Source organism: Stegostoma tigrinum, chromosome 24, assembly GCF_030684315.1.
Source record: "Stegostoma tigrinum isolate sSteTig4 chromosome 24, sSteTig4.hap1, whole genome shotgun sequence".
In the NCBI taxonomy this organism is placed as follows: domain Eukaryota; kingdom Metazoa; phylum Chordata; class Chondrichthyes; order Orectolobiformes; family Stegostomatidae; genus Stegostoma; species Stegostoma tigrinum.
This window is the reverse complement of record NC_081377.1, coordinates 43,037,867-43,051,964: the sequence shown is the minus strand read 5'-3', so window position 1 is coordinate 43,051,964 and position 14,098 is coordinate 43,037,867. Positions and strand designations below refer to the sequence as shown.

At 45.1% G+C, this 14,098-nt stretch overlaps 1 protein-coding gene across 3 annotated transcripts in view; it reads left to right on the top strand.

Annotated features, from left to right (window-relative positions):
- Positions 1–14,098, top strand: part of LOC125464981 (sestrin-1-like) — a 77,272-nt gene that overhangs the window by 33,018 nt on the left and 30,156 nt on the right. Inside the window, exon 1 of one of the 3 annotated variants that reach the window (XM_048557986.2) lies at positions 13,800–13,989. The exons of the other annotated variants lie outside the window; for them this stretch is intronic. Coding sequence (XP_048413943.1) covers positions 13,891–13,989 — 99 coding nt within the window. The 5' untranslated portion in view covers positions 13,800–13,890. Of the gene's footprint in view, positions 1–13,799; positions 13,990–14,098 lie in introns of those variants that run through there. 3 annotated transcript variants of the gene reach the window in all.

Below are 14,098 nucleotides of genomic sequence, written 5' to 3'. Positions count from 1 at the left end.
AGAATCCCTAAATGTGGAAATAGGCCATTCAGCCCTACAGGTCCACACTGACCCTCTGAAGAGCATCCCACCCAGAACCATCCCCCTGGCCTTTCCATTTAACTCTGCATTCCCCATGGCTGACACGTCTAATCTACACATCCTTGAATGCTATGGGCAATTTAGCATGGTCAATCCACCCTACCCTGCAAATCTTTGGACTGTGGGGGAACCTACGCAGACACAGGGAGAATGAGCAAACCCCATGCAGACAGTCACCAGAGGGGGGGATTGAGCCCGCGCCCTTCGCGCTGTCAGGCATCAGTGCTGACCTCGGAGTCACCGTGCCACGGTTTGTTAAACATTGTGCAAGCTGATGTATTAAATTTTTAGTGCAACAAATCATATATGCTTTTTCAAGGTAGGACAGAGACATCAGAAATAGGAGCAGGAGTACACCAGTCGACCCTTTGGACCTCCTCCACTATTCACTATAATCATGTCTGATCATCCAACTTGGTACCTTGTTCCTGCTTTCGCCCCCATACCCCTTTATCCCTTTAGCCCTAAAACTTTTATCTAATTCCTTCTTGAAAACATTCAATGTTCCTGCCTCAAACACACTCTGTGGCTGAGAATTCAACAGGCTTCCCACTCTCTGGGTGAATAAATTTCTCCTCCAATCAGTTCTAAACAGCCTGCCTTATACCTTCGGACTATCACCCTGGATCTGGACTCCTCGGTCATCAGGAACATCCTTCCTGCATTTACCCGGTCTAATCCTGTTAAAATGTTTCATCTTGCAGAATTTTAGAGAATATTTATTTTATAGGAAGAAGTGAAATGCTGGAATGATGAGTTTATCAGTGACTGCTGTTCGTGCGTAATGTATTATTACAAAAATGTGAGGTTACGGACTATAGGATTACAGTCACTATTCTTCTATGGCTTGTCCAAATTTCTTTTAAAATGCCATATCAAGCATTTTCCTCCATTTGTTATGGATTAAAAAAATCCCATAAGTTAAATATGAATTTATTTGCTTTTCTAAAATAGCTCCGTAATGTGCCAAAACAAAAGCTTATTTTTCTGACACTATTTCTGTCTGAAGAGCTGATCTCTGGCAGTTGCAAAACTCGGTCTCTTAACTAGTTTCTGCCTGTTGCAGGGTCTGAGTCAGCAAATTTGAGACAATTGCTACTTTCTTGTCATAAACTCCCTACAGGATGGAAAGAGGCTGTTCAGTTCATTGAGCTCACATCGACCCTCCACAGCATCCCACCCAGAGCCAGCACCTCCCCGCCCATCCTATCCCCATAACCCTGCATTTACCACGGCCAACGGGACAGTTTTCAGCACAGCCAATCCACCTAACCTGCATGACCTTGGACTGTGGGAGGAAACCAGAGCTCCCAGAGTAAACCCACAGAGAAATGGGGAGAATGTGCAAATGCCACACAGTCACCTGAGGGCGGAATTGAACCCAGGTCCCTGGCTCTGTTCGGCAGCAGCGCTAACCGCTGACCCACCATGGGATAATTCTCAGATATTTTGCATACAAATAACTTGTAGACTGTGTGTTTCTTGCTCTACTGCAAATGTTTAAAGAGATTTCTGTGTAATGCACTTTAAAGCACAGTGGATGACTGAGACTCAGCACTCCCACATCTAAAGATACACAAAACAGATAAAGCATTCCCCTCTCCGCTCTGCATGATTGATGTTTTCAGATCACTTCAGCTTCTGTTGACTAATTAAGAGATTTCTGCTGACGAGTTAGTAGCAGTTCACCTTGGGTTGGATCCCATTGCATGGACTGAAGAGCAGGCCACAAGCTGTGTCTCGTAAGCAGCAAAGTTGTTTCCATCAAATGAGTGGAGCTGAAGGACAAAAGTCTTAACATTCAGTCTAATAACCACAAACAAAATGAATTTTTTTTTACAAAAATGTCCTTCATTTATTTTCGCGCAAAAAAAATTCATTTCCGAATGCAGTCTGTAATTGCTTTACTATTGTGTTTGAGGGAAGGAAGCTGCCATCCTTACCTGGTCTGACCTACATGTGCCTCCAGACCTACATCAATGTGATGGACTCTTAACTGCCTCTGAGCAATTAAGGATGGGCAATAAATGCTAGCTAGCCAGACAAACACTCATCCTGTGATGGATTTTTTAAAAATCTTGAAGTTAAATCATTCAATGGAGTGAAATGAAACTAGTGAGAGTAAATCGCCCAGTTGTCATTGTCTTTGAGATTAATCTTGTTTCCAAATTTTGCATAGAGCTAGACTTATGGCCAGCTGACATCTGTAGCACTGGATACGCTGGATGGAAATGGTTAAAAATGTGATAGTTTAAGAAAAGGAGCAGGGGCACATCACAAATCATAGCAGTTTTTGGTTCAACTTTACGCGCCTCCATTTACTCACCCCTTTTACTTTTAGTTTCCAATAAACTCTTAACCCAATGTTGAACACACTCAATGTCCGCAGCGCTCTAGTGTAGAGAATTTCAAAATTCCTAATTATTTGAGAGTGGGAAGGGGGGATGAGGCAGTGGTGTATTGTGAATACGACTCGACCAGTAATCCAAAGGTCCTCCATAACGCAACCTTGTTTCAAAACCCACCACAGCTGTTGGAATTTTAATTCACTTAATAAATCTGGGCTATTTGGTTAGGCTGGGTAATGGTGACCAGGAGAACTACCATTGTTGTCAAATTCCAAGTGATTGACTAAAGTCCTTTGGGGAAGGAAGGATATTGGCCTTGTCTGGTCTGGACTATTTGTCACTCCAGACACAGCAACGTGGTTGACTGCTTATCGCCCCCTGAGCAGGGCAGCACGGGGACTTAGTGGTTAGCACTGCTGCCTCAGAACAGCAGGGACCCGAGTTCAATTCCAGCCTTGGGCACCTGTCTGTGTGGGCTCCCTCTGGGTGCTCTGGTTTCCTCCCACAATCCAAAGATGTGCAAGTTAGGTGGATTGGCCATGGGGAATGCAGAGTTACAGGGATAAGGCACGGGGGTGGGTCTGGCTGGGATGCTCTTTGGAGAGCCAGTGTTACTTGAGGGGCTAAATGGCCTCTTTCCACACTTGTAGGTGTTCTATGGTTCTACAAAAAGGCCCGACCAAGCCCTCGGTTGAAGGGGCAGTTAAGGATAGTTGACAGATGCTGGCCTGACCAAGAATGGCCATGTTGCAGGAAAGGATTTTTTGTTTTCCAAGGTCTCCCAATTGGATAGAGTTCTTTTAAAGATTCAGCACAGATACAATGGGCCTAACTTTTCTCCCTTTGTTTGTCAATTGCTGACCCCTTATCCTAAGACTGTGACACGCATACGTCGAATTCCACAGCCGGGGGAATGCTATCTCAGCGTCCACCCTGTATGCCCAGTAAGGAAGGAAATCTGTCGCTGTAACTGACTCTGATCTACACATGACTCCAAACCCGCTGCAGCACGATTGAGCGTTGGCTGCTCCTTTGAAATAGCCGAGTGAGTCATTTAGTTTCAGGGCAGTTAGGGATGGGCAACAAATTCTGGCTTCACCAGCTACGTTCTGATTTCTGCGGCGACTGTGCAGATCTCCAGGGCCTATGCATGGCAGTGGCTGGAGAAACCAGTCGAGAATGTGTTGGCATGGTGATCGGCATGTATGGTCACTGGGAGGGAGCGCTGCTTGCCAGTGACACCCTAATTCTGTGGAAGAATAAAGAAAAAAACCTTCCCGGGCTGTGTTTGTTTCAATGAAACCCATTCTGATAGTTGTAACGCCTATCTGCTCACTCTTTCTCAGAACAATCCCAGGAGCCAGTTTAGTTAAATCTCCATGATTGAATTTCACATTCAGTCTGGGTTTGACACTGTCTGCTCTGGTACGACCCTGTCCTTATGCTGTTGGAATTCAGCCTCACCTCACATTGTCCACCATTGGACAGGATACTAGTTCTTTCCATTGAGCCTCATATCCATCCCATGTTGGAATGGGAATATCAGGGTAGCACTTTCTTGGGCATGTTATTTCGGTGCCACTATATTGTGGCAGGATAGACTAGTTGAGGAGAGGAGGAAACATAGACAAAGGATAGGAGTAGGATATTCAGCCTTTTGAGCCTGCTCTGCCATTGGCTAATCATCCAACTCCGTTCCCAGTTCTGACTTTCTCCCCGTACCGTTTGATCCTTTTAACCCTAAAAACTATATCTAAGTCCTTTTTAAAACATTCAATGTTTTGGCCTCAACCAGTTTCTGTGGCAGAAAATTCCACACCTCACTGTACTCTGGGTGAAGAGATTTTTCGTCAGCTCTGGCCTAAATGGCCTATCCTGCATCCATAGGTCTCAGTCAAATTCTGGACTCCCTGGTCTTTGGAAACATTACCCTGTATTTACCCAGTTTCATCCGGTTAGAATTTTATAAGTCTCCATGAGATTTGTACTCCACCCCGTTCTCCTAAACTCCAGTAAGTGTGGTTCTAGTTGTTTTTCATACGTCAATCCTACCATTCCAGGATTTAGTCTGGTGAACTATTGCTGAAATCCATCTGTAACTGGAACACCTTTCCTCAGATGAGGAGCCTAACACTGTACACAATATTCCAGGTGTGGAATGACATTCAAGGATATGGGACGAGTGCAGGAAATTGGGATTGTGCTGTTTTAGTGGTAGTTATGCCGGTGCAGACTCGATGGGCCGAAGGGCCTTTCCTGCGCTGTATGAATCCATAGTTTCATTGACGCCCTGTACGGTTGCAGCAAGACATTCTGCTCCTGTGCTCAAATTCTGTCGCTGTGAAGGCCAACATACCCTTGGCTTCCTTCACAAGCTAGAGGAGGCGTATACAAAGTAGATAGAAATACTGGATGCAGAATTAAATCTTTCCTTAAATCCCCCATTTATTTCACTGATTCAGCCACTTACTGTTATCACAGTTTTATTTCCCTGAATTCAGCATTGTAGTTGCTTTCAGTGCCTATCTTTCTGTTTGCAACATTTGCAGCTGCTGTCTAGCGTTCCTTCCTTGTATATCATCTTTTGTCTCTGCAGACTCCAACTCCCACTTTCTCACATGCCCTTGTTGTTGCTGCAACACTCGGCAGCTGCTCAGCCCCTGTATGTGAGATAGCCGTGTCTTTGTCTCACCGGATGCTATAAAGTAAGGTACACATTGTCCTCTTCCACAATATTAAGTGCGCTCTCATCATTTTTCTCAGCTATAATCATCTACTCAACAATGGAGCTTTTTTTCCTCCCTCTCTCTCTCTCTCTCTCTCTCTCTCTCTCTTTTCACACAACATGTATCTTAAAGTGTAGACTTTTTAAAAATATATATATTTTAATCATTTCATATGTAAGGGATATTGCTACTGTAATGTTTCCTGTTTTCATCCATTTGCTAAATATTGGCTGATACTCTTCTATAATGGCCAAAGACTTATACCAGTAGCTGTAGCTGATGTAGGAGATTTTCTTTTAGTCACTGAGTTATGAGTTGGCCTGAGTCCTGAAAGGGCTGTGGAATTGGAATCAGAGGTGTCTTTTTGGGTAGAATTGGACATTATTGTCTACTTTCGGGACTGTGGGAAAAGAGGCCAGTTGGATCGTTTCTTCAATGCAACTTCACAATACAATGGGCTGAATGGCCGCCTCCTCATCAGGACAGTTGTAGGAAAGTCAGTAATGGTTACTTGTTCCAGATGGGTCTGATCCTGTGTACTTTCTTCCTTTCTGTCGGGCCTGCCGAATAGAATCAGTTATTTGCCTAGAGCATGTGAGAGGCTTTTTCCCAGGGAGGAAGGATCAATTACTAGGGGACGCAGGCTGAAGGTGCTAGGGGAGGATGTTTAAAAGAGATGTGTGAGGAAGGCTTTTCTCCACAAAGAATGGTGAGGGCCAGGAACGCGTGGCCGGAGAAGGTGGCGTAAGCAGACACAATAGCAGCGTTTAAGAAGCAGCTGGGTGAATACATGAATAGGAAGGGAACAGAGGGATACAGATCCTGTAAGAGAAGACAGTTTTAGTACAGAGGGCAAAATGTGGCATTGCAGCCTTGGAGGGCCGAAGGGCCTGTTTCTGAGCTGTATTGTGCTTTGTGAAAAAACACATCCTTAGTGAACGTCTATGTGTTGTCAAGTGCTGTCAACATTTAGCAATGGAGGGATGAGGGATCCAAACTTTGGGCCTATCCAGACAGTAACAGGGCTGGGCCCCATGCTGTTGGTGTTGATGTGATCAAGATACTCACAGTCTAATGACTGAGCTAAACTACCATATACCACAGGGAGCTGCGCAGGGTGTAATTTTCATAGACTCATGAAATCCCTACAGGGCAGATAGAGGCCATTCGGCCCATGGAGTGTGCACTGACCGTCCAGAGAACATGCCATCCAGAGCCAGCTCCCCACCCTTTCTCTGTAACTTCACATTTCCCATGGCTAACCCACCTAGCCTGCACATACCTGGACGCTACGCGGCAATTTAGCATGGCCAATCCATGCAACTTGCACGTTTTTGATGTGGCGGTGCTGGTGTTGGACTGGGGTGGAAAAGATCAGAAATCACATAACACCAGGTTACAGCCCAGCAGGCTCATTTGAAAACACAAGGTTTCAGAGCCTCACTCTTCATTCGGGTGTTAGTGAGAGAGGTCATATCAGACATGCCGTGTAACAGTTGCCAAACGGGGATGTCCTCCCAGTCGTGGAACGCTTCAGCAGTCAAGGACATTCGGCCTCGGATCTTCGGGTAAATGTTCTCCAAGGCGGAATTCAGGATACACAACAAAGCAGGGTCACTGAGCAGAGGCTGAGAACCAAGTTTGGTCCCCATGAGGAAGGCCTCAACCAGGATCTTGGGTTCATGCCGTGCTACAGGCGACGCCACCGTACCGTACAGCCTTACACATACATACCATATGTGTGCGCGCACACACACACACACACACACACACCATATGTGCGGGCGCTCACTTGCTGTCTCGCACGGCCTCTCTCTCTCTCTGTGTCCACACACAAGCACGCACGCTCGCTCTCTTCCCCCACCGCCTCACCCACCCACACCCCCACCACAGACATATACACTCTCACTCTCTTTCCCCCCGCACACATAAACATACACTCACACACGTACATAGATAGATGTAAATCTATGGGGTGAATTTTGTTCAAAAAACACACAATATATCAATAGTCAGTCAATATGGCATTTTATAAATTCCTGCTTTAGAAATAAAACCACTCTGACTCCAAACCAAAATACAAATAGATTCTAAGCAAGGTCTCGCACCTAACATGCACTGTCTGACCTAAAAGGTCACCTCTTCTTTACACTGATAAAACCTTTTAGTTCTCTCAGGGCAGTGACTTGAAAAAAATTTGAGAATATACATATCCATTTTAATCAATTAAAAACTTTTAACTGACTATAGAGTTAACAACGTCTTAGGTTTGCTTAGTACATCCTCATCACTTGTGTAACCCTTTGATCTTTTACTTATGAATTCTATGTCTCATGCCACCTCTTTCTCTACCACCTGAAGAAAGAGCAAGACTTCAAAAGCTTGTGTTTTCAAATACACCTGTTGCACATTTTTGGACTGTGGGAGGAAACTGGAGCACACTGAGGAAACCCACACAGACATGGGGCTTACGTGCAAACTGTACACAGACAGTCGCCTGAGGGTGAAATCAAGCTCAGGTCCCTCTGTGCTGAGGTGGCAATGCTAAACACAGCCGTTGTGTTGCCCCTACTTTTTCCTGGCAACAGCTGCTCAATCAAAAACAAACATAGGTCCAAAGCAGGAGAAATACTAAATTTGACTTGATCACGCCTTCTAAGTTGATGTCTCTGCTGGATTTTGAGAGAGAAATATGGACAACCAGGTACAGAGAGATTATTCTGTGAGGGAGGCTGAATACTTTGGACCCGTACTCATTGGAAAATAAAGGACTGAGAGGTGGCCTTATTAAAACATACAGGATTCTTGGGGCACCAAGCAGATTAGATGGAGACAAGTACATCCCTTTGTGGGAGAGCCTAGGACCAGAGGTTATTGTCTCAGAATAAGTAGTCACACACTTAAGGCAGATGGGGAGGAATTTCTTCTCTGAGGGGAGTGAATCTGTGGAATTCTTCACTAGAGAGGGCTTTTGAAGATGAGCCATTAAGTATATTAAAGGGTGAGAGAGATTTTCGTTTTAATCTGTGAGGGTTCCCAGGGTTATGGAGAAAAGGCAGGAAGGTAGAGTTGAGGATTAACAGTTTCGCTGCGATCTGATTGAATGGCGAAGGTGAGTCGATGGGCTGAATGGTCTGTTTTTTTCTTCAATGTATTATGGCCTAATGGTTTCAAATGCAATTCAGATAATTATCAATTAAAGGGAAGCCATGTAATTTTTCAGGCTTTAAAAAAGCATAAAAACAAAGGATGTTGCCAGGGTTGGAGGGTTTAAGCGATAGGGAGAGGTTGAATAGGCTGGGGCTATTTTCCCTGGAATGTTAGAAGCTGGGGGATGACCTTGTAGAGATTTGTAAAACCCTGAGGGGCATGGATAGGGCGAATAGCCAAGGTCTTTTCCCTGGGGTGGGGGAGTCCAAAACTAGAGGGGCATTGGTTGAGAGGGGAAAGATTTAGAAAGACCTGAGGGGTAACTTTTTCAGCAGAGGGTGCTGTGTGTACGGAATGAGCTGCCAGAGGTAGTGGTGGAGGCCGGTACAGTTACAACATTTAAAAGGCATCTGGATGGGTACATGAATAGGAAGGGTTTAGAGGGATAAGGGTCAAATGCTGGCAAATGGGACCAGATTTATTTGTCGTTTCTGGTTAGCATAAACAAGCTGGACTGAAGAGTCTCTTTCTGTACTGTATAACTCAGTGAGTCTATGACTGTATAATGGTAAAGAAGACTTCATTTTAACTTCACCTTTCACAATGACGACTTTCCAAAATGCTTTACAACTAATGAAGCACCTTTTGAAGTGTAGTCACATTTGGAATGCAGGAAACATGGCAGCAAATTTGCATGCAGGAAGCCTCCACAAAATGTAATGTGATAACCACTGAAAGGATATGTTTTAAAGAGAATTTTTGGGAGGTGATTCAGGTATTTATTTTGTTTTTGTTTTAATCAACCTGTTCAGATTGAAACATAGAAAATAGGATCAGGCATAAGCCATTCAGCCCTTTGAGCCTACTCTAACATTGTGATCACAGCTGATCTTCCAAATCGATAACCCATTCCCACATTTCTCCCATATCATTTGATCCCTTTACCTATAACTTTTTGAAATCATACAATCTTTTGGCCTCTACTGCTTTCCATAATAGAGGATTCCACAGACTCACAACCCTCTGGATGATTAAATTTCTCCTCATCTCAGTTCTAAATGGTCTACCCCATATCCATAGACTGAGACTCCAGTTCAGGATTCCCTGGTCATTGGGAACATCTTTCCTGCATCTCACCTGTTTAGACCTGTTAGAAGTTTATGGGATTCTATGAGATCCCCCACCTTCCCATTCTTGTAACCCAGTGGATGCAATCCCAATCGATTTAGTCTCTCCTCATGCATCAGTCCTTCCATCCCAGATATCAATGTGGTAAACTTTCGCTACATTCCCTCTATAGCAAAGCTATCTTTCCTCAGGTAAGGAGTCCAAAACTGCACTCACTATTCCAGGTGTGGCCTTACCAATGCTCTGTATAATTGCAGTAATACATCCTTCTTCCTGTACTCGAATTCTTATTAATAAAGGCCAACATACATTCTGCCATTTCTACTGCCATCCACCTATCCAAATCACTCTGTAACATCTCAAAAATATTTTTGCTTTGGAGGGATTTTCGTAACGATTTACCAAATTGATTCCTGGGCTACGAGGACTGAGGTATGAGGAGATATTGAGTCAATTGGAGTTTAGAAGAATGGGGAAGCAGGAAGTGGGGGGTGGGGCCAATCTCTGAATCCTTCTCACAGCTCACTGTACCACCCAGCTTTGTGTCATCTGCAGGTTTTGAGATACATTTAGTTTCATCATCTAAATCATTAACATGCATTGTAAATAGCTGGGGTCCTTGTACCATTACCTAGTCACTGCCTGCCATTCAGAAAAAAAAACTTATTTATTCCTAATCTGTTTCCTGTCTGCCAACCAGTTTTCTGTCTGTTTCAATAGACTATCCCCAGTCTCATGCACTTTAATTTTACATTAATCTCTCTTGTGGGACTTTGTCAAAAGCCTTGTGAATGTCAAAATCAACCACATCCACCTGCTGCCCCTCATCAACCCTGAGTTAATTCCCTGGAAATTCCAGTAGATTTGTCAAGCATGGTTTCCATTTCGTAAATTCATGCTGACTCTATCTGACCCTGTCGCTGTTTTCCAAATACTCAGCTATTAAATAATTTATAATGGACTTTAGCATTTACCCCACTACCAGTTTCGGACTCATTGTCTGTAATGCCCAGTTTTCTTTCTACCTCCACTTTAAATAGAAGGGTTACATTAGCTACCCTCCAATCTGTAGGAACGGGTCCAGAGTCCAGAGAATTTTGGAAGATGACCAGCAAAGTGATCCACAGGTAGATGAGAGTAAACCGGTTGATGTGGTGTATATGGATTTCAGCAAGGCGTTCGATAAGGTTCCCCACAATAGGCTATAGTACAAAATGCGGAGGAATGGAATTGTGGGAGATATAGCAGTTTGGATCTGAAATTGGCTTGCTGAAAGAAGACAGAGGGTGGTAGTTGATGGGAAATGTTCATCCTGGAGAGCAGTTACTAGTGGTGTACCGCAAGGATCGGTGTTGAGTCCACTGCTGTTTGTCATTTTTATAAATGACCTGGATGAGGGTGTAGAAGGATGGGTTAGTAAATTCGCAGACGACACTAAGGTCGGTGGAGTTGTGGATAGTGACGAAGGATGCTGTAGGTTGCAGAGAGACATAGATAATCTGCAGAGTTGGGCTGAGAGGTGGCAAATGGAGTTTAATGCAGACAAGTGTGAGGTGATGCACTTTGGTAGGAGTAATCGGAAGGCAAAGTACTGGGCTAATGGTAAGATTCTTAGCAGTGTAGATGAGCAGAGAGATCTCGGTGTCCACGTACACAGATCCTTGAAAGTTGCCACCCAGGTTGACAGGGCTGTTAAGAAGGCATACAGTGTTTTAGCTTTTATTAATAGAGGGATCAAGTTCCGGAACCAAGAGGTTATGCTGCAGCTGTACAAAACTCTGGTGCGTCCCCACTTGGAGTATTGTATACAGTTCTGGTCACCGCATTATAAGAAGGATGTGGAAGCTTTGGAAAGGGTGCAGAGGAGATGTACTAGGATGTTGCCTGGTATGGAGGGAAGGTCTTACAAGGAAAGGCTGAGGGACTTGAGGCTGTTTTCATTAGAGAGAAGAAGGTTGAGAGGTGACTTAATTGAGACATATAAAATAATCAGAGGGTTAGATAGGGTGGATAGGGAGAGCCTTTTTCCTAGGATGGTGACGGCGAGTACGAGGGGGCATAGCTTTAAATTGAGGGGTGAAAGATATAGGACAGATGTCAGAGGTAGTTTCTTTGCTCGGTGAGTAGTAAGGGAATGGAGCACTTTGCCTGCAACGTTAGTAGATTCGCCAACTTTAGGTACATTTAAGTCGTCATTGGATAAGCATATAGACGTACATGGAATAGTGTAGGTTAGATGGGCTTGAGATCGGTATGACAGGTCGGCACAATATCGAGGGCCGAAGGGCCTGTACTGTGCTGTAATGTTCTATGTCTATATGTTCTATGTTCAACGGCCACTTCCTTAAGTACCCTGGGATGTGGATTATCAGGCCCAAGAGATTTATCTGCCTTAAATCTCATCCATTTATCCAATACCATTTCTCTACCAATACAGATTTCCTTCCATGACTTAAACCCTGCGCTCGCCACTACTGCTGGTAGGTTATTTGTGTCCTTCTTTGTGAACACAGTCCTTGTTTGATCAGCTATTTCTATGTTCCCAGTTATAAGTATCCCTGGTTCTGACTGTAAGGGGCTGTTGGGTGATATTTTTGCCTCTTACCGGTTTCTCTCCTTGACCTGTGCTGAAAGGCTTGAGATATTTTCCAAACAACCTGTTTGGAGATCCTATTATACACCTCTGGAAGGAGGAGCTTAAACCTGAGCCTCTGAGCTCAGAAGTCACGATATTACCATTGAGCCCTTTCTGTGGAAGGTTGAAGCTTTGCTGGGGAGCTCATTTCAGGTGGCCATTGTTTATTTTTCATATTTTACAAAAAAGCATGAACAGTATGCTCCTCCCCCACTCCCAGTGCAGGAAAAGCTGGGATATCTCAAGCACACGCACGTGGTCTGGAGTATTCTCTGCCACAGAGGTCAAAACTTTGTGTTTTCTTCGGGCTTAAAGAGATCGGGAGAAAGTGGAAACAGGGGACTGAAGGGCTGAATGGCCTATTTCTGCTTCTGTTTTCTATGTTTGTAACTCTGGGCTGTGAGGACTGTGTGGAACAAGAAAACTTTAAGCGGATGGCTGTAAGGACAGTTCCTTTTCCTGTTTACAGGCACGTCACTATTTAAAGAACTAGTTGTTGCTAGCGGGACATTATTGGCTGGTTATGCAACCAATAGAAAACCTCAGGTTGGTCTGGGGGATCCTCATTGGCCACGGCTGTATACAAAGTACCTTTGATCTGATATCTTGATTCCACATCTAGCTTGTTGCTACTTCAATGTAACTCTGGCTCAATCTGCCGCAAACTCCCATCGGCGCAAATGGAAATGCCCTGATTAAATTAGTTCCAGGAACTGGTCTGTTACTTGGACCAAAGTTTAACGCTTTCCGCCCCTTTTGGCCTCAATTTACAAATGTTAAAAATCCCCTTTTCGTCGTTAAATTCTAGATATAAAAGCACATTGTGTTCTAATATTGTAGCTAGGATTGAAACGAAAGTTTGCTTTTCCGATTTCACTTCACATGTGTTTGTGGGCTGAAATAGAGTTGCATTTAAAGTTGATAGGGCTGTACACAGTAGCACGTTGGAGGTTTGCGGGCAGAAGCTGACACAAAGAATATTTTTTATAATGGGCTGTGGGAACTGAGTGTCTGAACATCTTAAAAACAGGATGGCTTCAGCTGAGGCACTTCTCCCATGAAGCTGGAAGAGAAACTGTCCTTCAGGAAGCAATGTGGAGCTGGAAGGGCTGGGACACTCTCCATCGCAAGGGTTTTATAAGTTTGAATGTGACCCGGAGTTCCATAAACTCGGTTTCTTTTTCGTGCATACATTCTCCGGAGGAAATTTTCTTTTTTTACCCCCCCCACCACCAACAATTTCTGCAAAGGGCTTTGGGGAAAGGAGGATAGATGCAAAGTGTGCTAGGACGGGGATTGTACTCTATATTTTTCACGGTGTTCCGCTTTTCCCCCAGGGGAGGCGAGTCCAAACTTACCAGGCTTGAGATGAGAGGGGAAAGGTGTAACATTTTCACGCGTAAATGACACTATTTATGTAAAAGAAGGGGGCGGGACTCATTCTATATAAGGCTCAATGGGCGGGGCCAGAGTACATGTGGGTGGGCTTTGCTGCACTCGGCCGAACTGTGGGGGCGTGTCGCTGGTGATAGGGGCAGAGCCCCTGTCTGTATGAGACGCTGGGGGCGGGGCGTCGATGGATGAGCAGGGGCATCAGGTAGGGGTGGGGCTGAGAGCCATGGGCGGAGCCTCTCTATACAAGGCATAGGGGCGGGGCTTCTGGTGATGGGCGGGACTCTGCCTATATAAGCGGCTGGGGGCGGGGTTCTCGCGGACTCTCCGCGTCTCCAACCGTGGTCGGAGCAGGCACCGGTCTCCGGCTCTTCAACCCCCCAGCCCCCGACGCCACCAGCCCTCAGCTTCACCTCCGGCTCCGTGCGGGATGCGAGTGTCCGCCGCTGCCCCCGTCTCATCGGGCCGCCTGGAGCCTGTGGCCGCGGACTGTCCTACCTGCCAGCAATGCAAGAGGGTCCGCACTAAGGTACAGGGAGAGAGGGGGTAATCACCTCATCACAGAGGGCCTGGCCCACACTGTGTGGGCCTATGTGTGAGAGATATACCGTCTGTTTCTTGTTCTGTAGTATACCGTC